At 38.4% G+C, this 25373-nt stretch overlaps 1 protein-coding gene across 1 annotated transcript; it reads right to left on the minus strand.

The window, feature by feature from the left end:
* Nucleotides 1–18579: 18579 nt before the first annotated feature.
* Nucleotides 18580–24466, minus strand: LOC131858823 (uncharacterized). Its single transcript, XM_059212272.1, has 5 exons — nucleotides 24251–24466; nucleotides 22071–22151; nucleotides 21704–21983; nucleotides 18886–19270; nucleotides 18580–18637 (listed from the first exon to the last, which is right to left on the minus strand). Exons 1-5 carry the CDS (start codon nucleotides 24464–24466, stop codon nucleotides 18580–18582), a joined length of 1020 nt encoding a protein of 339 aa, XP_059068255.1.
* Between the last annotated feature and the right edge of the window lie 907 nt (nucleotides 24467–25373).

Below are 25373 nucleotides of genomic sequence, written 5' to 3' on the forward strand. Positions count from 1 at the left end.
ATAGACCAACTTCACCAAGTAGCTGTGGCATTCGCTTGACTTTTCAATTTGTATATTGGGATAAAGAAGTAACGCTCAGGTCATTCCCTCTCACCGGCCAAAATGGTACTCGGGAGGGAAGCCCTCTACCAAAAAAGAAAAACTTGAGCATCACTGACACTTTTCTCTTGCACCCAAGACCACGAGAGCCAGGGTAGAGGATAGTGTGTGTTACCAGTTGGTCCTCTCACACACACAAGTGTGCCCAATCATAGAAAATAGATATTCATTTTAAACCCATATCGAAATGTTGTCTAACTAGTAAAATTAAAGAGAATTGGTTTCAAAGTTTAGTCTCTGACAACGTCCTAAATCAAGTGCATTAGTAGTTTGATTTTATAGGTCTCCTCCCAACGAGTGCCAAGTTGTTGCACAACTTATTAGTAACACCAAAAACCTAACACCTGATAATGAACTGATCTTGAAACAATTCAAAACTGAATTCCATCATTATACCTGCCATTCTGCTTCTACAAGTGTGCACAACAGAGAGGACACTTGCACAATTGTGTAGTGCACTTGCAAAATCAATGATAAAACTCAAACAGATGTCAAATTTTGCCAAACAAGGAGTTAATATGATCATATAAACCTTAAATTTGATGAATTTTGGTCCTATTTGGCTTCAAAAATCCCTATAATTGGAATGTATGATTCAATTTTAAACATTATTAGGTGAATTACCACTTATTGAAGTGATTTCAAACCCTAAATTGAGAAATGCAAATATTTTAAACCCTCGTAAGTGAAATGCATAACTTTCTTTCCTAGAAACCCTAATTGGACTAATGTGAAGATTTGTTGTCCATTTCCATACTATTTAAGATATGCGAGCTTATTCAACCCCTAGGAACCCTAATTAGACTAATTGCATCTAGATTATAATTAAATATGCAAGGTTTAAGTTCAATTTTAAAGCCGAAATTGAAATGTTTGTTGTTGTTTTTAACTAATTTGCATGAAAAAGAAGTGATGAAAGATTGTTGTTTTTTAACCAAGACCTAATTAAATCCCTGTGAGTTCATTTTAGTCTATTTTGAACATTTAAAATTCCTATTTTAACCCTGCACTAATAGAGGATTAGTCAATTTGCAAACTGAAAACCATTATGACAAGTGCACTAAACAAGGGCATAAGGGCGTAGATCTAGGCCAAAGGGCACAAATCTAGCCAAAAGGGAACGAATATGGCTCACAAGGGTGCAAATATGGCCTACAAGTGCGCAAAAACTCTGATCAAGTCCTGAAAGGTCGCCTTACCTCCAAACTTTGACCTTCAATTAGTCAAAAATACTCAAAAGACATAAGTTTAAGCATGGTTCACGTCAGGTTCACCAAGAAATGTGATGTAGGAATTAGGCATAAGAATTCATAGCACATAAAAGCCAACCACAAAGATTAATACTATGAAATATAATCCCAACACATTCAATAGAAGCAGAGAAATAAAGCACTCAAAACCATATGCAAACCAAACAAAAGTGCTCCTTCCATGTTATTCCATTGTTCTTCTCCTCCTTCAAATGGTTTTGGATCTCACCAACAAAGTGCAAATGAGTTGCAAGCAAGATGATAGCAATGATGGACTGAACATGATAGTGTAAGGATACTCAAAGCATGGTTGAAAATGACAAAGAAGAAAGATCCATTTATAGGGAAATTGATGAGGACATCAATTTGGAATGAGCAATTTGAAAGAGGCAATTTCATTCAAAATTGGCATGATTCAGAGACAAAATACGATGAATGCTATGTTAATATTATGACAACTTTCTATGCAAAAAATATGGCAAATTTCTATGTCAATTTCATGACATATTTCTAAGACAAGTTATGACAAATTAGCCTAAAAAATAAGAGCCAAATTAGTGGAGAAAAAGGGGGAGAAAATTAGGTGGCACTAATTAATAATTTTTCCATTTATTAATTATCCCACAAAAAGGAATGAATTAGCCAATTAAATTAAAATTTTAATTGTGACAGGAGACATAGGACAAATAAAATTGATTCATCTAACCTAAAGGGATGTTAACTAAAGAATTATAAAACCCTAGGAAGAAGAAGAAGAATGAATTAGGTGAAGATTAGGTCATGTTGTAATTAATGTAATAAACAAATGATGACGACCATGATAAAATATAATTGACGAGGACTTAATATTGATTGATAGAGATCGATGACAAATAGATCAAAAATGACAAAGGGATTGATTTGATAAATGACAAATTGACAAGGGATCAATGACAAATTGATCCATATTGATAAGGATTGATGAGTGATTGAGACTGATGATAAATAAATCAAAGATTGACAAAAATGTTGATTTGATAAAGATTGGAGATGACACAAATTGATTCAAATTGATAGATGATTAATTGAAAATGATTTATAGATCGCAAATGATGAAGACTTAGGACAAACTCTAATTGACACCAATTAGGGTTAAAATGGTGTCCAATTGACATGACAGGTTGATTACAATCACTGATTAATAATCAAGATTGATATTGATAAAACCTAATTCAAATTCGAGAAAATGGAATCAGATAGGAAAAGAATGCAAAGGAATGACACAATGTCAGCAAATGATAAAAGATCAAATGCGCAACATAGAGGAGGTGTTAGCAAATGCAAAAACCCTAAAATAAGGTAACACATACATGTTAAAGTATGACACCGCAAGCATTGACCATTTTTTAGATGCCTACAGTCGATATACTCCCAAATCCTGAGAAAGCTTGAAATCCATTTAGAGGTATGCATCTAGAGGTAGATAGTAGAGAGGGCTTTATCTTGGCTTTGATACAAAAGATGCACTATGGTTGTGCACTTGGAATTAAAGTGTAGTAGTTAAGAGTACGTGGAAAACAATGAAAACAATCAAGATAGTATTTCAAGGACTTTGTGCTATGTTTTGTTATCTCGGTACACACTGTGGGTTACAAAAGTTATTTGAAGAAGGTTGATAGGATTATAGTGATTACAAGACTTTGAGCTTGAACACTATTTTCTTGTCTAGTAGAAGCAACAGAGGACTTTGTGCCTTTATAGAAACTTTGATTCTCTTATTTGTATTTTTTTTCATTCGCATACTCTAAATTATTTCTTTGTAACTTCAAAAATATAAATCATTGTTGCTCTGCATTGTAATTTTTTTCTTGAAAAAGAGGAGAGAATAACATCTATTCTAAAGAGATAATAGGATGATGTACCACCCAAGTTTAGAATAGGGTTCATAGTTAAATTTGTGTTTCAAATAGAGATAGTAGTAAGTAAGAAAAGGGGGAGCCTTCCTTTACAATTAGGAGAGATTCAATCTCACACAGTATGGCTGAAACCACAATTTTGTAAACTTCCCCAATTTACAAATTTTTCACCCAACAGATTTATAGTTATATTAAACTTAATTTTTATTTTATATGATTATAAAAATATCATTTTTCTCTATTCTTATTGGCTTGTGTGGGTGAAAAATTTAATTTTTCCAAAACAAATACAGATTATTATGGTGAAGTACATCATTTATTTATATTATTGTGACATTAGTACACAATCTATTTGTTTGCTATCAAATCAACAACATCCATGGCTGGAGGTTAATGTGCTCATCAATAACATTTATTTGTCAACAACAGTCATATCTACCTAAGATGTATTCATGCTCCTTATTTATTTATTTTTTATTTAAATTTGCATGATTGAAAGTTTCCTCGACTTCCATGGAATAAAAAAATGATTATAGGTAATTAATATGTAGTCAGGTGTACTATTGGTGAAATAGGCTCAACTTTTTTTTTCTTTATTTATCATCTTTTAAACAGGGTTGTTATAGACTATCCTAAGATCTTAGAATTGGTTCATTATTTTATTCCTTTATATTACTAGTGCTTGCACCTGGGTAAGGTGCAATATGTAACATCGATAGTAATTTATATTATTTGCAATGTGAGATTAAGATGTACAAATTCAAATAATAATAAAAAAAAACATGTACCAGAGGTGTGCGTGTGGCTGGCTTTGGAAAATAACTTGGGGAGCTGGTCCCTGCATGCAAAATAGAAAATTAACAATACCAGTTGATGGCCAAGAATTGAAGTTTAATATTTGCTCATGTGGTGGTGAAATAATCCAGATAGCCCAAAACAATTTGACAATCATCATATCTCGTGAAATGTATAAAATGACTGCATATCTAATAACCTTTGGTTTTGTGTTTGGAACTTTAACATACACCCCTAATTGTTTTTTACATGTTTCATTTCCTTATGTTGCGTATGTTTTTTATATTGGTCTTTATCTGCTTGAGATAATATGCCACAAACAGATTGATGTTGACCATAATGCCCAACTGTATTGGCATTGTATATATTGTATGCCCAATGTACATATTGTATACTTAATGTACATATTATACCCTCTTTGCACATTTATACCCTCGATGTACTCATTGTACCATGTAATATATGTCTCATGCAAATATTACTCACTACTAGATGTGTTATAGCTTTCTTGTGTGTTGCTTCTTTCTTACAACAAGCAAGATATATAGATACTATTTGTTGTGGAAGGAATTTGGTAAAATATTTTAGTTACAATTGCCTTAGTAGACTTCAAGAGCCATATTTTTTCATTCATAGCAGATCAAATTACATTAAAAAAATTAAAATTAAATATCTATTAACATTTTTCAATTTTAGTATCATTATGAAAAAAATTCTAAATTAAAATTTTAATTGAATTAATGATTAGAAATTGAAACAATTAAATTTGAGAATCTAAATGAAACATATTTATAACAATGGTTTGTTGCATTAGTATGCAATTTTGTTTTGATTTTAGTGACTATTTTACTTAGAGTTTGATATTTAATATTTGAATTTGTTAGGTTGATGATATTTGAAATAAAATAGTGATGGCTTTATACTTTAGTCAAAGTTTTTACAACGGGTTGATAGTGATAAGTTAAGAGTGCCTAAAATAATGAGAAAATATGAATGCAAATCTATAATTGAAAACTCAACAAGTATATAAAAAGGTTACAAGTATATAATTGCTAAATATTCATTCAATTATAAATTTCTAAGACTCTAGAACTTCAAATAAATATTTTAAATTCATAATAGAAAGAGTTTACATTTATAATTGAGAGAAGACTCACCAAACAAAGCACTAAATTAGTAAATATATTCATATAAACTTATTATATTAATAAATGACATGTTTATGTGTGTATGAGTGACTTGGGTTATGCATTCAGAAATGTGATATATATTTGGGTGTTGTTTTGATTTGTAGGATAATGCTCGCAAGTATGAGTAATGAACATGTAGTTTATACAAAGTTATTGTAACATTTAGCTGCTTTGGGAACAAATTAAACCATCTATTTTCCTTTAAGGTACGATAGTTAGAATGTAAGTTGTGAGTTTAGAACAAGATATTATAGGGACATAGTACTATCACTTAAGACACTTGGATGGTCTATCTTTTAGATCATGAATCTTTTATCAATAGATTATCAAATAAATTAGGATATAAGATCAAATATAGAGAATGCATATCTTCACATAGAAAATCACTCATAGTTTCTTACCCCAAAAATATAGAAACACTGATAAAGATTACAAATATACACTCATAAAGGATAATTAAGATTTATAACATTGAATAAACTAACAAAGTATTTAAGCAAATATTTAAAAATAATATAAAACTTAAAATTTATCAAACTAAAACAGCTATTGTACATTTACCAAAATTATCAATTTTTACATGACATTAGTCTTATTGTTGATTGATATTATATATCCTTTATAATTATAATGAATCAATTAATATTATATTTATTCCATTAAATTAGGTGATAAACCATTCAAGTAATATTCTAAGTGAACTTTCGACAATGGAGACATACAATTTTTTATTGGACAATCATATTCATTTTTCTAAATTACCAGATTCGTTTTCCTTAGATAGCTATTCATATATTCATTTTTAAAGCTGTTGCAAATTTAATATCCGAAATTGAATGTCTCCCCATAAAAAAATGTATTGAAAACTAGACACTTAAATTTGGAAATCAATGTGTATAAATAATTTTGATGATGGGAAGTATAATTATGTTTAGCTATCTGTTTATCTTAAACGCATTTTAGAATTCATTATAATACCATATTTATATTTGGAATCCCAACTCTTTGACTGTATGATATATATATTAGTCGCATTTATTGATTTCAATGGTGGCATGCCAAAAAAATGATGATCTGATATTGGAATTCAATTATTAAAAATGTAGCATGCTCAACATTAATGTGCAGATAGTTTTTGATATTAGAAGCAGCCAAAAAACAAGGGGGCTGACCCATAGGAACAACAAGGAGAATAGTGGCATAACCACTGTCCGCATATAATCAACAGAGTTACATCCTTTTACCTCTATCAAAAACTATTATCATTCTATGAGATTTTAGCAGGAATAAAGCAGTAATAAGTAGAGTTTTAGACATATGCCACACAGGGAAATAAACATAGAAATTCAAACAAAAACATAGGCTAGCGCTATCCGCTCACAGGCTACTAAACGTAAACAAAAAACCAACTTTCCGCGACATTCAGAGAATTTACTTCTTTTTCCCATGGCTCCTCTTGGGAAGGAGATTCTTGCCCATTCTTTGGTGAGGAATTTAAACAGGGCCTTGTAGTCCTCATCATCCTTGACTTTACCCTTGGATGCACTTTCTTGCATGAGGCACAAAGTGGTAGCCGAGCAGCGCATCACATTCAACGTGAATTTAGAAACATCATGCATTTTGGATTTTGCCGCTTCCTGTTTGTTGGTGATATCCTGCACATTATCAGAAAGGGCCACCATTTTTTTCTCTAGCTTTGTCAGGTTGTTATCCTCCTCCTCTTTTATGCTACTCGCCTCCTCCACAACCATCATTTTTTCCATTCTGAAAGTCAGGGAGGGGGAATTTGCAGGCTCTGGACTCTTTGAAGAAGTGGGGCTTTCAAAAGTCTGGGTGGAACTAATAGAGTGAGGGGTCGGGTTATGGTGGAGAAAAACCACATTATCAGTTGGGATAGAATTTCCAGTGTCATGTGAAGAGGAGGGGTCTCTCAAATATTTTTCCGAGGGTTTGGAGGCAAGCCTACTAGAGCAGCGGGGGGTATTGGCCTTGTTGGTGATATCCATGTCAGAATCAATCTCCTAAATTATAACTTTCTTGGGAGTTTTGACCTCTTCAAGGGAGTGTTTTTTAGTTTTCTTGCTGCAAGAGCCAATTTTCGGGAGCCGAGGGGGGCTAACATCAATTTTAGCAATACGGTAGGTCGAAGGACTGGTATTAGTCACATTTTGGACGAAGATAGAACGGGGTCGGCAGAGAGCGAGGTGGAAGTTGTATAGGCAAAGAATGAGGTCCTGGTGGAGGATAGAGAAATCTTTCCCCTTTTGCTTAGCTTCAACAATGTCCTTTAAATTAGCATACAGGGAATGCAACAAGAAAAATGGAATGGAAATATAGTCCTTATTTCTCAAATGGTTAAGGAAAGGGAGATGGTAGTAATAGAAGATACCATACCTTCCCTCTAGCATGAAATACTTCATCACAATATAAAAGACCTCATCCCACAGGGAAGGGAGCTCCTCCCGGTTGATTCCGCCTGCCCTCTTAACAGGGTTTTTGCCCTCGCAGAATATTTGGTTCAAGCTGGTGGTATCTGCAATACGGCTCTACTTTTTCCATTTCCTCCCCTCCATAGAAAGACCCGTCGCCTAGGATATGACCTCTTCATTGATTTCGAATGGGATACCCCCCATGGTAACTCTTTTGTCTTCCCAGGAAGTCATAAATTGCTTGGAGAGTCTTTCATCGTTTCTCTTCATGATTTCCATGAACTTATCAATGCCGCCCTCCGAGCAGATGAACCAAACCGTCAGTTTAGCTCTAAACTCAAACTTTATCGGGTTCCAGTCTGAGGCTATCCCCCCCATTCTCAATTCCTCTACCTTAACAGAGTAAATGTGAGAGCTTCTAGCAGAAATGCAAAGCAGAGGCATAATTAAGGCAGAGTTGGTATAAAATCTCTACCGAACTTGAGATAAGAGGACGTAATAATCGGGGTAATTATTATCTCTTATGTCCGAGTAGATATCAAAATTAGGAAATCTACTAGGAATGTGCAGACCTTCAATCAAGCCAGTGTGATTTGACCTTTCCCTTCTATCGCCTTTATCGCTGCTAGTTGGCTCCGTACGGGTAATAATTAGGGAATAATCATTCCTGATATCTATATTGTCATCATAAATCCATCCCTTGTGAGGGTGGTGACTAAGCCTATCGTGGCTACGTGGCGGCCTGGGTTCATAATGGGCGGGATTCCCATCCCAACTTAAATTTTGAAAGTTGGTTTTCTTCATATAAGGATGGATAAATAGATTCCATCTTGGACATAGGTTTTTCCCTCTCCAAGATCACCTTGGTGGCAACCGGCAGCAGACTGGGGTCCCTCCAACACCATAAGCCATTTTGCAGCCTTCCCACCATTGCCATAGAGTCTATAGCTTCATTCCCTTCTCTAAAGACATGTCAGATGGTGAAGCCATCTAGATTGGCTAGGAGGATCCTGACATCCCTCAAAATGGACTCCACTCTCCAACCAGCTGTAGATCTCCCTTTCACCATTTCCACAATAATCTGTGAGTCTCCTTCAATTTCCAGTTGTTTAATTCCTATGGAATTGGCAAATTTTAGACCCATAGGAGGGCCATTCCCTCCGCTTGAGTGACAATATTGTTCTTTAGGTTACCTGTGTAGGCTGCCACAATGTTCCCCAAGTGGTCACGGATGATTCCACCCCCCGCTTGGCAAACATTTTGGGCGGAACCATCAAAGTTTAGTTTATACCATTGTAATTTTGGGGTTGACCATTTGCTTGATCTCCTTTTGTTTTTGGCACTATTGTTGAAGATTTCAAACTCTGAGGTGAGCTTCCAAATTTCAACAATTCTTTTCTCTATCCAATTAGGAGGATTGGGGGGGGGGGTTTCCACTTTGTCACCGCTATGTTTTCTGAGATCATCTTAAAGCAAATGTGAGAAACATTATTAGGAGGGGTTTCAGTATCTCTGAAGATTCTATTGTTTCTCTCTCTCCATAAAGCCCAACAAATGTGCGGTGGTATTTGTCTCCATAATTGGATGATGAGGGGGTGATGGGAGGGGGGATTCCATCTGAAACAAATTGTTTAATGTCATTCTGGAAGACCCAATAGAGACCACATTTTCGGAGGGTGTTAATCAACAAATGTTCAGCAAAGGGGTAAAGGACAAACATGTAGTCAATAGTTTCCACGTTAGCTTTACATAGGCTGCATCTGTTGGGGAGATGGAAACCCCTCTTTTTTAGGTTGTCCACAGTGAGGGTTTTACCATGCATTAGGGACCACCAGAAGAAATTGATTTTAGGGATTAGCTGTGGGTTCCATATCTTCTTCCAGCACTCAACATCAACAGGGGGTCTTAGGAGCTGTCTGTAAGCAGATTTGACCAAGAAGGTGCCCGATTGGGTCTCTTTCTAGATGAAGTTGTCTTTATGAGGGGCCAGAGGGATTCTAGTTTCCAGCATAATGTTCTGAAGGTCCTGAGCTATGGGAACCAGGTTAGGCCTGTTGCTGAAAAAATAGACAATGTTCCTCCATCCTCTTCTTCCTGGTTCCATATAATCAGTGATATAATACCCTAGGAGTTCCTTTAGATGGTGCATAATTTGGTGGAAGCGAGTGTTAGCCAAGGGCTTGTCCTCCGCCCAAAAGTCTTCCTAGAATCTAACCTTTCTGCCATTTCCAATTTGCCATTTCAATCCTCCTCTTATTATCAATCTGCTTTTCAAGATGTTATTCCATAGCTTAGAGCCTTGGGGAAGGTCTCTCGTACTCAAATTGTAATAGAATTGCTCCCGGTCCAGGTACTTTGCTCTGATAATGTTACACTAGTCTGCCTCACCCTTAGCCAAGGTCCAACAAATTTTTTCCATTAACGCCTTATTCAGGGCATTTATCTTTCTTATACCCAGGCCTCCCATTGACTTGGGTAAGCACACAATGTCCCAATTGACCAAAGCAAGGCGCTTTTTCTCCTCCAGGCCCATCCACAAGAAGGTTCTTTGGATTTTCTCAAGTTTTTCCCCCATGGCACCAGATATTTTAAACATGGACAAGAAGTACACTGGATTTCCTTGTAGGGAAGCCGCTAGGAGTTGGAGCTTCCCCTCGCTACTAAGGAACTTTCCTTTCCATCCAGCAAGCTTTTTTTGCATCCGCTCAAGGATAGTGTTCTGAAAAGTGGGCGTGACTTCCTTGACCATGAGGGGGAGACCAAGGTAAGTCCCTGGTAGAGCAACAGTCTTGCAACTAAGGATCGAGAGAATTTTGAGTTGGAGGTCATTGGGAGTGTTGAAAAAGAAGAGAGTACTCTTCTCATAATTGATGTATTTCCCCGAGGAATTGACATAATCAGCCAGTAAGTTCTTCCACTGTTTGGCCTCCATGATAGAAGACTTACCAAAAAGAAAGGTGTCATCAATGAATTGTTGAATATTAGAGGGGGGGAGTGTGGAAGCAGCTTTGAATCCTCGAAGTCTTCCATTGGTAACCAGGTCGGCCACATTTCTGCTCAAGACTTCAACAATCATGATAAAAAGGTAAGGTGACAGAGGGTCACCTTGCAAGATACCTTTTTTAGCTTTGAAACAACCCCTAGGAGTCCCATTTATCAAGACTAAGAATTGAACCATGGTAACACATTCCCGAATCATATCCACCAGCTTCTTGTTGAAGCCAAGCTTTAAGAGAGTTTTGAGAAGAAAACACCAGTTAACTTTATCATACGCTTTTGAGATATTCAGTTTGAAAGCCATACCTAGTATCCTTCTCCTATCCATGGAGTGGATTATTTCATGAGTGGAAATGGCAACATCCAAAATTTGGCGACCCAGGACAAAACCTTTCTGGGACGGGTTGATAAATTTCACCAGGAGGGGTTTAATTCTATTCACAAGGACCTTGGAGATTATCTTGTATATGGTATTGCATGGACTTATGGGTTATAACTCCTTCATGCAATTGGGATTTGCAGTCTTAGGGACAAGAACAATGTAAGTGTTGTTGATTTTTTTTCAGTAATTTCCCTGTCTTAAAGAAATCTTTCACAACTTTGGTAACATCATAGTTAATGATGTCCCAGTAATCCTAAAAGAACATCAGGGGGAAACCATCCGGGCCCGGGGTCTTATAAGCACCCATCATAAAGACAACCAAACAAACTTCTTCCATGGAGATAGGGGCAGTTAGCTGACACTTATCATCCTCCTCAATAATAGTCGGAAGCTTAGTCGAAAGGTTATCTTGAAGAGAAACATCATTCCCTCTAGACTCCGTGTATAACCTTATGAAAAAGTCAGTGGCACTCTGTCCGATTAGGGAGTCCCCAGTGATCTCCTGGTCAAATTCATCCTCGAGACTTATGATGTAGTTCCTTCTCCTGTGAATGCAGGTCGATCTGTGGAAGAAGGCCAAATTTCTGTCCCCTTCCTTCAGCCATTGAATTCTGGATCTTTGCTTCCAGTAAACTTCCTCCTTAGAGAGGATATCCTTCCAACTCTTGTGGCACTCCTCTTCCTCCATCAAAATAGGGTCAGGGGGGTTACCAGTAGCCATAATATTATGAAGTTGCTCCAGTCTGGAGCCCAGATCATTTTTTTTGAAGATATCACCGAAGGTAGCCTTAGTCCAGCCTTTGACTTCCTTGTTAATGAGTTTTAGCTTCTCCACGATTCTGAACATAGATGTTCCTTGAACCAGGGTAGCCCACCAATTCCTAACCAGCTCTCTAAAGTCATGGCAAGAGGCCCACATAATCTCATAGCGAAAAGGGGGGGGGCTTGATAGGGTCTATCTTTCCAATGTAAAAGAAGGGGGTTATGATCAGAAGCAGTCCTTGGGAGCATTTTCAGGAAGGAGTTATGGCTAATGTCCCAGTTGGTGGAGACCAGGAATCTATCCAGTCTGACTTGAATTAGGTGTTTGTCTTTCCTATTGTTCGACCATGTGAAGGGAGCACCCTGGAGGTCAATATCCACAAGGCTAGAAACATTAATGAAGCTGGCAAGATCTCCCATACTATTAGTAAAATCAACAAGACCTCCACACTTCTCAGAGGGGTAGAGGGGAGAATTAAAATCTCCCACTAGCATGTACTAGGCCTTCTGGTTAGCCAAGATGAGATCAGAAATTTCCTCCCACACTAGTCGTCTTCCCACCTCGGAGTTGGGGGCATATATGTTGAACATCTGCCAACAGTGTTCACCTTGTTGGAAAGTAACTGCTAGGAAGTTCTGGGAGCTAGCAAAAAACTTGCCTTTAATATTAATTCTGTTGACTCCGTCAAGGGTCAGTTGCCTGCCATTTGCAATGTCCCTAGCCATAACTTTGTGTCTTAAGACCCTTTCCGAGGGTCTACCAACTTTATTTTCAGTACCCCCCACATCTTCTTTCTTGGCCTTGGCTTTCTTCTTCTGGGTTATCCATTCTTCATTATCTGTTTGAGGAGATCCCAGAGGTGAAAGCTTCAAAGGAGGGGGAATTATCAGGGAGTTCCCTATTAGAGAAAGCCTTTCCACCTTACCAGGGAAGAAAGGAGGGGTTGAGGTTAGCAGCTTAACCTCAGCCACAAGAGACATAACTTCATCTGAAGTGGAAGCTTAATGGGATGAGGGGGTAGGAGTAGCAGAGGGCATAAGGAGGATACCCTTCGACAACAAACCAAGGGATGGTTGGGGTTTTGGGGAAAGGCTGAGATTCATCACTGGTGGGATTTCACCTTCTTCCAAGGGAATAGTTGGATTAACAATCTTAATAGGGTCCACTGGGGATTTTAAGATTTCAAGGATCTTGTCCGTGTGGGGGTAGTCATAAGGGATTTCAATCACATTGGTCAGCTCCAAGGGAGTAGATGACGAGGGAGCACTTAGGTCGATGGGTTCGGCCCAGATAGTCTTTTCTTTGAGCTTGGGTTTTGCAGACACTGGGGCCTTACACTGAGTGTAGGTATGTCCTTGTTTATTACACTTCTGGCAAAAGAGGGTAGCATTTTCATACACAATAGCCTGGAACCATTTTCCCCACTTCGATTTTAGGGAAACAAAATTTGGGAGAGCCTTGTTAATCGTAACATTGACACAAAAGAGAGCATAAACCAACCAGGATTTATTGAGAGTGACTGAGTCTGCTGCAACATAGTTGCCAAACGAGTTCCCTATCCAACAGAAGATTTGTTCATCCTAGAACTCCAGTGGAAGGCCAGGAAGTTCAACCCAAATAGGGGCCATGTAGTTGAGTTCAACTGAGGGGTCAAATCTAGGCTTCCATTTAGCCAGAGTTAGAAAATGCTTACCATAAGCCCAGGAGCCCGATAGGACGTAGATCAGATCTTCCTCAACATTGAACTTAAATAGGAAGAGTCCCCTCGACATTGTTGAGATGTCAACACTACCTTTGAGCTTCCATCGAGATTTTGCCCATCACCTGATCATGTCGATAGATGGTCAGAAGGAGAAGAAATGACCAACAATCACTAGGTGAAGGGAAGAGACGATTTTGTCCATGAGATTGTCCGGGAGCTTGATCTTTGTTCCTTCCTTTGTTTGGGTAAATTTGGCCAAAGCCGCTTCTAAGGTAGAATTTGTGGACCCAAGGAGGGCGTTCTTCCAGCTAGACTTGGGATCCTTCTTCCCATTTTCCACATCCCCCTGTCTGGCAGAAGTTTCCGATCTGAGATGTGGTATATTCTTCCCTTCAACACCCAGGCTAGAGTCAGTCATAACTGGTGTGATGGAAGGAGTGTCAAACTTGGCGTTTTCTTTCGTATGACCCACAGACCGTGAGTCCCCACAGCTGGAACAACAACATGTGAACCAACTGTGGTATTGAGTATGGGGTCCGGTTGCAGGGAGGGAGGGACCTCCCCAGAGGGGGTGGTCATTCAGGGGGAACAGATTCAAACAGAGAGAAGGCAGGAGAGTTGCAGAGCACAAGGCAGGAGCAAAAAAAAAAAGTGCAGATAGTTGTTAAAGGGAAAAAAATATAATTTTTTAATTTGGCGCCTACATAATTTTTTTTCAACAACATATTTGATGATTCAAATATTATGTATGTAGTAGTTTTGAAAATTAATATGCAGACAGGTAACCTTTTTACAAATCGCGAGGGTGAAATAATAAAAAACATTGGAAAGTGTTGGCGGGCATTGAAGATTATGTATTTGTAAACCTTTTTGCAAATCCCGAAAGTGAAATTATTTATTTAATAAAAAAATATTGAAAACTGTCGGCAGGCATTAAAGCTAGAAATCGTGGCATTAAAGATCAAATTCGTCGTAAATATTGGGTGGCATGATGGTTTTTGAATCCGCTAGATGCCCATGCTAAACCCTTCATCACCCCTAGATGCAAACAAAACGAGCAATGGAAAACATGACCGACGAGAGAAAATGATGGGGAAAAACGATGGATAGCCGGAAAACTATAGCAGTTTAACAATGTGAGACAAATTTCTGATGTGGGGTGCCCCCACAGGAGATAGCCTATCGGCTAATTAAATGGAAGATCTAGAAAGGTCCATGTAAGCATTTTTGTGCAATAGTGCTATTGTATGAATAGGAGGAAAATATTTAATTACCAAACGTTGCAGCCATAAAAAAAGTAGTGATGGGAATTTTCATATTATTTATGAAGATTTATTTTTTAAATAATGTTTATTTGGTTTTTAAAATACTATATTAAATTTTGAATTTTTTAATATACATATGCTTTGATTTTAATTATTTTGTTATATAATAATTTTTTTGATTTTTTTTTTGATCGGTAATTTTTGTTATATATTGATTTCCAAGAAAAAGAGCTACAATAATCCGAGGCCATATAGATATCAACATCGGCCCAAAAAACTAACAGTCCTAGCCTATTATGAAGAGCGTTCAAGCTAAAACGGAAATAAAACCAGTACTGTGCGTTTATGCACTAGATATTACAGTCATCCATACAATATTGTTTTTTTTAAAAACCAGCAAATAGCAGAAAGAAAAAAGGATTTTTAGCACCGTATCCACTCAATCGGTATCGCTCTGGTTCGTCTCCTTCTCCTCCTCATCTCCAATGTCTACCAGAGCTTTTCCTTTGGCTGCTTCGGTCTTCATCTTCGGGATGCAATCCAAATTCCCAAAGTCTGGGTGTCCCTCTAGATTTGCTAAAAACTAGACCGCCCGCCCTTCCTCAAACCGGTCTCGCAGTTCTCTCCCCACCTCCATGTGTGCCACCACCTTGAGGGCTTTCAGTACCTCATATGTTCGTATTAGTTTGACACAGAGCTTCACCATCCTATGCGAGCTCACTCTCTGCATTGCTCCTTTATTCGATTCTCCAGCCCTCGAACAAAGGGTAATATCTCCTCCTCGACATCTCCTTCCCAAATGCGAATTTCAGTCTGAGGGATCACCCACTCCAAAATGGAGTCAAGATTGATCAAATAGTCCCCATCAATAAGCTTTGTTCATTGTGAGCTTAATTTTTTCCACCTCAAGTTCAAATTCGCAAGCCTAGGCCATAATCAAGGAATAAACCTCCATATTCATCCTGTACCTGAAGTGAATGTGCACCAACTCCTCCCCCAGCATTAGACGCACTGCACTCCACAGTTTCTCTTCCTTGTATTTGAAGAGTCCTTGCATTCTTTTGTCCAACACCATTCCCAGAAAAGGAACCAGTTTCTTCTTTGTTCTTAGGGTAAAATTTGCCTCCATTGAACCTGCTCAAAAACTGTTAACTCCACACACTACACTGCAAAAGACATAAAATTCCTCATTAATTCGATTCTTTGATGATACATTGCTCATAAACCAAAATATAAATTCCTCCGCTGTCGTTTGCGACAGGTCATAAATGCATAATCAATGATATAAATGGAAAAAGATTTCACGATAGATTTACTGTCCTCCGCCATTGTCTCGAACAGATACTTTGTGCTCGGTAACTGCCTCATTAATTGTAGTGCCTTTGAAAAGGCGTACTTGTCCTTACGGGTTGTCTTGCGTGCTTATTGATTTTTCATGCTTCTAGGACTGCATTAATTCCACTTCCACACACTGCCATCTCCCTTCCACCACTTGGCCATTTAGCTTGTCATGTCACATCCGATGTTGGATAAGAGGTCTGCCACTGCATTGGCACCTCGCCTGATATGGGAGACTCGAAACTCCTCAAAGGAGTTGAGTTTTTCTCGGATGATCTCCACCCAATGGGATAATTTCCATGAAGGGGTGTTACCCTTTGCTATTGCGTTGATAATAACTTGGGAGTCTCCTTCCAAGTGTAACTTTGGGATTTTCATATTTATAGCCAATTCAGTGGCCATTAGTGCCACCTGTACCTCTGCTTCGTTATTGGTTCCATCCTGCAATCGTCTTGCACCCTTGAAAAGGATGACCCCTTTATCGTTTCTGGCGACTACTCCCACTCTTGAGGTTCCCGGATTTCCCCTAGATGCCCCATCAAAGTTTATTTTTATCCACTCCTTAGTTGGCAGTTCCCATTTAACCTCTTCTTTTTCTAAATGGGGGTTAACCCTCGGAGACCCATTAACAGGTTGGCAATTCACGAATGGCCAATTGGTTTGAATCATTATGTCCTTACTAGTATAGGGGTGTTTTGCCAGGTTATGGTTTCTGGCTGCCGCTGAGACTGATTCAGCTATCGCTCTTTCAACTCTTAATAGAAAACTCTCCATTGACTCTTCTTTCTCTTGGAATAGCCTTCTGTTTCTTTCCTTCCAATTCTCCCATATTACCAGGGATGGCGCCACTATCCATAGACTGGAAAAGACTGATTTATGGCTCGGTATATTCTAGTTAGAGAAAAGGTCAAGGACTGTATTAGGTAGAGGATCCATCCATCCTAGCTTCCCTAAAAGGAAGCTCCAAACCGTTTGCACTTCCTCACATTGTAGAAGCAAGTGATCTAAGGATTCCTTTGCCTTCTTGCACATTATGCATCTGAACGGGCCCAAGAAGCCCAGTCTGCGTAGTCTTTCCCCTGTCAGGATGTGCTTTTTCAGAGTCAGCCATGTGAAGACTCCTGCTTTTGGTAGAATTGGGGAGCTCCACATAAGTTTTGTTGGCCATTCCTTTCTTTCTTCCATTTTGTCAAGAATGTTGTAACCAATCTTCACCGAGTACTACCCCGATTTTGAACCACATCATCTGATAGTGTCTTCCTTTGCAGACAACATAGGGGTGTACTCCTGCATGATCCCTTTTAACAACTCTTTTTGGTTTGCTGGTAATGGTAGATTTTCTACGTCTTTCCATTCGCACGTATCTACCCCCTGGACCCTACTTTTCAAAAGAAAATCTCCTACCTTTTCTCCCCACTGGATTTTAGTAACCTGTTTAATATTCTCAATATCTTGCCTATCTGAAAGAACTGGTCTTCCTTCCCATGAATCTATCCAGAAATTGGCCATTGTCCCATTACCTATTTCCCAAGTGATGTGTTCAGTGATGACATGTCTGCATGAGGTAATAAAATTCCATATGGCTGAGCCTTTTGGTAAGGTGGTGATTGTGAATATTCGTTCCCTTCTCATCTGATCTAGATACTTGTGTTTTAAAATTTGTACCCATTTCTGCTTTGGCTGAGCGTAGATCTGCCAAATCACTTTTGCCCCCATTGCTTCATTTAAAAGTTTCCAGTTTCTCAGTCCTACTCCCCCTGCCATTTTGTCTTGGCAGACTTTATCCCATGCAACCAAAGGAATTTTGTCATTTGTTTCTTTGCCATTCCACAAAAATTTTCTCATCCCCCTGTTTATACAATTTATCACCTTCTTCGGAATCTTTAGGGTTGTCATGGAGAATATGGGGAGGGCAGAGAGGATCGCTTTGAGTAGCATGATCTGCCCAAAGAGAGTAAGCCATTTACTCTTCCAAACTTCAAGGCAGTTTGCACAAGCATCAATAAGGTTATTCCACAGGGTAGGGTTGTTCTTCCCACCAAATAAGGGGGTACCCAGAAACTTTCCAGGAAAGATACCCATTCTGACCCCTAGGATATTGGAAATTACTTGTTGTTTGTCAACCTCTGTATTAAAGAAAATAGCTTCCGATTTGGTCCAGTTGACCTGCTGACCACTTGCTCTGCAGAAAACATCTATAGTCTTTCTAATCACTCGGGCCTCTTGAAGTGAAGACTGTCCACACGGTAGGGTATCATCCGCAAATTGCTGATGAGTAGCTGGCTCCATCCCTTCTACAATTTTAATCCCTTTCCATCTTCCTCGTTATTGTTGTGATCGAATTAGTCTTCCCAGGACTTCTGCTAATATAATGAATAAGAAAGGCGATAAAGGGTCTCCTTGTCTAAGACCCCGTGTGGTTTGAAAGAAGCCTTTTGGGCTACCATTGACCAATATAGAAGTCCACACCCCCCCTATACAAGCCTGTATCCAGCTAATCCATTATTTGGAGAAGCCAAACCTCTGCAAGACCTGGAGAAGAAATTCCCTATCTACCATGTCATAAGTTTTTCTAATATCTAATTTAATCATCATTCGATCCACTTTCGCTTGACAGACTGTGGATGGCCTCATGGGCAGTTATTATTCCTTCCACGATCGACCTGCCTGGGACAAAGCCGCTCTGTTTTTATGAGATAATAAGACTCGACGGAGGTTTTATTCTATTTGAGATCACTTTAGTTATCACTTTTTAAATGGTGTTGCACAAGGAAACTGACCTGAATTCATTAAAATTAGCAGGGTGCTCCACCTTGGGTATAAGGGCAATTAGTCTGCAGTTAAGCTCCTTTGCAACACTCGCCCTGCCTCGAGATTCCTCCACTACTGCCCAAACTTCATTTCCTACAATCTCCCAAAAATTTTGGTAGAAAAAGGTCGGGAAACCATCCGGTCCTGGTGCTTTTTCACCTTCCATACTGAAAACCGCACTTCGAACATCCTCAAATTGAATGGGTTTCATCAGTGCCTGATTTTGCGCAGCTGTTATCAGCTTCGAGATAACACTTAAACCATTTTGTTGGTGCTCCAGATTGTATCTGTTATCCTTGGATAGCAATGCTAGAAAGAACTCAACCGCCTCTTTATTAATATCCTCCACATTGTCTAATAAGACATTCTCATTGTTGTAGATGGTTGTGATTTTTATTAGCATTTGGAATTTAGATTTTGAACTTATATTTAATTTATTCAATTTTAATTTTTAAATTTATTTAAGTTAAATATTTATTAATTTAATAAGATTCTTATTTAGTTTTAGTTTTATTAATATTTAGATTTTATATATTTTGATTTTACATTTTGTTTATTCTATTAATTGTTTTTTTCCAATTAAACTACCACGACTCTTTGACATACCCATTATATGCCAAGGTACTATTTCCATCTCTTTATCTCTCCTCCTTTCTATTTGTATCTCTCCCCCTTTATATCACTCTATCTCACTCTCCCTTTTCTATCCCTTAGACTTCCTCAACTTGATTATCTTTTCGATTTAGAGATTTTCTTTCAGTTGTGTTTGGATCTTTATAATTGGGTGCATAGTTTATTTGAAGTTATTACTTATCCATTGAAATTTTTGTTGCACAAACAACATTATGGTCAAAATTATGAATGCTTTAACTGTATTTTAGTATTGTTAGATGAATTATTTTATTACTAATAATAGTTCTAGATTTTTACATGTAACTAAATGCATTTTTTATTATTTTCTACTCTAAACTAACCATACTATTGGCAGGAACTTGATGCTTTCTATCTCTTGTTTTCAAATGGATCAACTCTTTTAATCTCATGGAAAATAGTTAGAATAATAGCATTGGCCTAATTATTGTTTATATTCATTGTTTAAGGAAAAACATATAAGTTTCATTGGTCAATTTGTTGGTTTTGTAGGTGTATTCATTTATAGAGGCTTGCATGATTTGATTAGTAAAATTACTTAAATCCAAGATTATTTATGTTTGTAGAAGTTGACTTTGACAAGGTAAAATAATCATATTTTGTTGGCACTCTAATTGATTCAATTGAGAAATACTATTGATTTGGCTTTGTCATGATGGATAGCTTGCTTGATTTAATTGGGAATGATAACTCATTTAAAATGTTGTCAATTTTCATAAATATATCCAATTTGGTTAATATGGCACTTGATTTTTTTAAAGTTGTAACAAATGGTAATGCTAAATTAGTTGATAAATCCAACTTGGTCTATACATGACACTTACCTTTTCAAGTGCTTGATAAAATTGTTGATTAAATTGGGGAATAAACTCGTTGTGTTGTCTTCTCTTTTTTTAATAAAAAAGGTAAAAACTTTATTGAGAATCATAACCCAACATTATATAAAAAGCAAGGAGTCAAAGGCTCCGGAAGAAAACAACAAACACCACCACCCAAAACGAGTAGCAACCTCATCTAATGCCATATCCCTCAATATCAATAGCAAAGATCCTTTCCAACTCCTGGCAATAAACAGGGGACAGATGCCCCCACTCCTCAATCCTCCAATCATTCTTCTCAGAGGCCCACCTAGCCAAATAATCAATAGCTCTATTCCACTCATGTGGAATATGGACAAAGGACACAGTCTCCATTTTGCTGCTAATCTGCAAAATCTGTTGAACAATCCAAGATAGTTGCCAGTTCACATCCTTCACCTTTTGATTAACCAACAAATTCACCATAACTTGTGAATTAGATTCACAAATAACCTTTCATCATCCTAAAGTGTAAGCACCTTCCAAAGAAAAGAGGATAGCTAATCCCTCCATAAAGTTATTATCCTACTACCCTTTATGGATAGAGAAAAGGAACACCACTTCTCCGAAACTATTTCTACCAACACCACCAATCTCAGATGGTCCCGGATTTCTACAAGATGAGCCATCTGTGTTGATCTTCAAAAAGTCCTCAGGGGGAGGTTGCCACCTACCTTCTCTTTGAATCTTCTTCTTGGCACACCTACCTCTTCTAACACAAGCCAAGGCAGAAGACAATCCCTGAATACCCAGTCTCTTTGTTATATCCGCATCTATCTGGACAAGTGGGAGCATTACCTCACATTTGGCATCCACCATCTCCTAGATCATCCCCATAATTTTGTGCCATACTTGTTGAGACAATAACCTCCACCCCTAAAAATCCTACAATTCCTTTCCAACCAAAGCTTCCAAAGAATGAACATAGGCTCAATACACCATACGATTTGGAGAAAAAAAGATGTCATAGGAGGCTTACCCAAGCTATTCCAGAACTCCACTAGAGAAGTCGCATGCACACAAGGATGTCGCCAAATCTCCCACTAGAAGTGCCAGATCTGTAGAGAGAAAAAGCAACAAAATAATTAATGGGGAGAATCCTCTTCATTATCTCCATAGAGAACTCAAATAGAAGGGACTTGAAAACCCCACTTTCAAATATTGTCCCAAGTCAAACATCTATTCCAAGCCACAATCCACACAAACCAATTACACTTTGGCCAAGAGAACTTATTCCAGCCATACTTCTACCATTGGACCTCCTCTCCATTATGCTTACCAGCCAACAGTTCATGATAATTACTTGCAATCGTATAAACTCCCTTAGGATTCAAAAGCCAAGCAAGGCCATCTTTTTCCTTAAGGGAACTACAATGTCTACCTGATAATATATTATGGAGCTCAACATAGTCCTCATCAAAACCAACTGCTAGCCACTCATTCGGGGCTTTCCATCTGGCGACTTCCATTTGCCCACATGGGTATAATAATTTAAAATCACTCACCCTTGACCACCCCACCTCCAGGAACCGCTGGCAAAGGGTCATCAAATTAGAATACTGCGAAACAATGAAATAAAAACCATCTCATGAGTCAAACCAAAAGAGAGCTTTAGTCCCCCTCCTACATATCCAAAATAAACCCACCTTAATCAAGGCAACCCCTTTCTTGAGAGTTCCCCAAATCACTGATCCTTTTCCCACCAGAGGGTAGCTAGGAACATCTTCCTTCAGAATCCCAAGAAGATACTTATGAGATAAAATTCTAGCCCAAATCTGATCCTTCTCCACACACCACCTCCAATACAACTTATTAGCCAAGGCTAGCCCAGACAAAGTTGATTGCCTCAACCCAAGACCATCCATCTATTTTGGACTACAAACAATATCCCATTTGACAGGGCTTCATTTAGAAGAAGACAAGTTTTTGACACATAACAACTATCGTGCCAAATAATCCAACTCCCTAACAAAGCCCATCGGAGCCACCTGGAGCATACCTCTATAGAGTGGGAGAGCCTGAATCACAAATTTAAGCAATTGAAATTGACCAACAAAGGACAACCATCTATGCATCTAGTGAGTAACCTTCGCATGGAATTTGTCTAGGATATACGACCAAGACTCTTTGGGAAGCCTACCAGAAGAGATTAGGATACCAAGATAAGTCAAGGGAAGAGATCCAATATGAAATCTCATGATCTGCACTATCCTCCTCTGAATAGCCTCTAGAGTGTTGAAGAATAAAATGGAGGATTTATCTTCATTAATCAACTGGCCAAAAGCATTAAGATAAACATCCAGTGCCTTGTGCATGTTGATAGCCTCCCTAATCATATTCATGCCCATCAAGGTTGTTTCATCCACAAACTGCAAGTGGGACTGTGGAGGCAAACCCTCTCCCCACCACTATCCCTGGATAAGACCCAAGTCTACATTATGCTTCACCGATCTACCCAGACCCTTGGCCATAAGAAGGAAAAGATAAGGAGAGAGAGAGGGTCTCCTTGTTGAAGCCCCCGAGAAGTCCCAAAAAACTCATTATGATCCCCATTTAACAAAATTGAGAAAGAGGTTGAGGAGACACAACTCATAATCAACTGAATCCACTCCTCCGCAAAGCCAAAAGCCCCCAAAATTTTTCTAATAAAGGACCACCGAACTCTATCATAAGCCTTTGTCGTATCCATCTTGATGAACATAGCCTTCTCTTTAGACGCTGCCATAGAGTGGATGGTCTTCGTAGCAACCACCACTCCATCCAAAAATTTTCGATTAGCCACAAGGCCACTTTGCTCCTCCGAGATAAGCCTTTTAAGCCATTTCTTCAACCTTTCAGCAATCAACTTTGATATGATCTTATACAATAATATTACAGAGGGAAATGGGATGAAACTGACTTAACCTATCTGCCCCATCACATTTAGGGATGAGAGCGAGAAAGGTGGACTTTAACACCCTAAGCATTTTCTTGTTCTTCTAGGATTCCCGAACCACCTCCAATAAATCTATCTTAATAAAAGCCCAAAACTCCTGAAAAAATTCAATCAAAAATTCGTCTAGGCTTGGAGCTTTCCCTTTTTTCATATGGAAGACAATTTCCTCCAAATCCTCAATAGAAATGTTGCCAATCAAATTCTCATTCATCTCATAAAAAACCAAATGGGGAATACAAGAAAGCCCCTGAAATTCCTCTATTGAGCCTCCCTAAGCGTCCTTCCTAAATAAATAAGCAAAGTAATGCACAACCTCTCTAGACATATCTTGTAACAAAGAAAATTGCTCACCCCTTTCATTCACAAGCACTGGAATTTACCATACCTTCTGGCTTTCATCGAGTTGAAGAAGAAAACAATATTTTTATCCCCTTCTTGAAGCTAGTCCACTCGGGCCTTCTGTTTCCAATAAATTTCCTCTCTTAGTTCTCATTCTTCAATGGATTTCAGAGCTTTGGCTTCCTCCTGCAGCAAGGTCTCAGACATACCGCATTCTCTAATTTATCTGGTGATACAATCTAACTCAGCTTGGTATGTCGCTTTATCATGATAAAAGTTTCCAAAGCAATGATAATTCCATATCTGAAGTTGGTACTTCATAAATTGCAGAAGTTTACCAAAGGTATACATAGCGGTACCATGAGTCGGCCTGCCACACCTCCACCACTTTGCAACATAATCTTGTAATGAAGTCTCACGTAACCACATGATTTGGAATTTAAAAGGGGGAGAACAAGCCATCCTAACCGAGGAAATTGAAAGCTTAATAGGCTAGTGGTGCGACCCACGCTAGTCAAAAATCTCAAAACTAGTGGACTACCTACCACCTACCCAGAAGCAGGAAACCAAAAACTGATCCAAGCGCTTAGCTATACTAAACTCCCCAGTCCTCCAATTGTTCCAAGTAAATTGACCATTATTGGGTTTGACGTCCACAAAGTTTAAGACAACAATGTGCTCTTGCAACAAGAAGGCCGAAGGCTCCAGTCTCGTAGTACCCCCACACTTCTCAACCAACTCCATAATAGCATTAAAGTCACCAACCATAATCCACAGGTGCAAGGGAACTAGGCTTTAGATAGCCATAATATGGGCCCATAATAGTTTCTTTCCCAAAAACTTAGTAGGTGCATAAATGTTAGATAGGGGAATAGCTTCTCCCATCTCAAGACTTGAAGCAACAATGGAGATGGAAGAGTGAAAAAAAATCCACCAGAGAGAGCGAATTTTCAAAGGGTTCAAAAAACAAGCCAATCTACCACAAAACCATGGGCCCCAATACATTGACACTCACCATGATTCCACAGCTTTGGTAACAAGCCAGTCATACTCTCAACAAACAACTTAGTCTCTTGTAAGAAAAGAACATCAGGTGAATGAATTCTTACCAAATCCCAAACAACGTTTTGTCGAGGGCCACTGGTCAAGCACCTTGAATTCCATGAGAGAATGATCATTTATGAGGATTCAAGAAGTGAGAATCTAACATCATTACACTTCCAGACTCCACCAAAGACTCCCCCATTAACTTAATTTTATCCACATCCTTCTTTCTTCCAACTTTGGAGGGATTTTCAAAGGGCCCTTTTTTTTGCTCTTTTTGTAATATCCCCAATGTCGAGGAAGCTTTGCTACCTTTTGTCGAATCAAGGGCTGATTTTCTAGAAGGTAAATCAGCTCCCCCTCCTCATGTTGCCATAATAGCCAAAGAACCAAGGGCTCTAGAGTCCGTGACACCAGGAGCCGCATCCATCTGTAAATCATCATCCATCTACAAATTTTGCACACTATCTAGGGCTTTTTCATCTTGAACCACTTACATAACTCCTTGATCCATTGTCATCAAACTAGGGTTCACCTCTTGCTGACTAAGGTCATCCAAGATATCAAACCGATTAAAGGTTTCCTCTTCCTGTCACTCCTTAAAAGTCCTCTTTTGTCCCCTATTTCTATT

The sequence above is a fragment of the Cryptomeria japonica genome, chromosome 10 (genome assembly GCF_030272615.1).
Source record: "Cryptomeria japonica chromosome 10, Sugi_1.0, whole genome shotgun sequence".
Taxonomy (NCBI): Eukaryota; Viridiplantae; Streptophyta; class Pinopsida; order Cupressales; family Cupressaceae; genus Cryptomeria; species Cryptomeria japonica.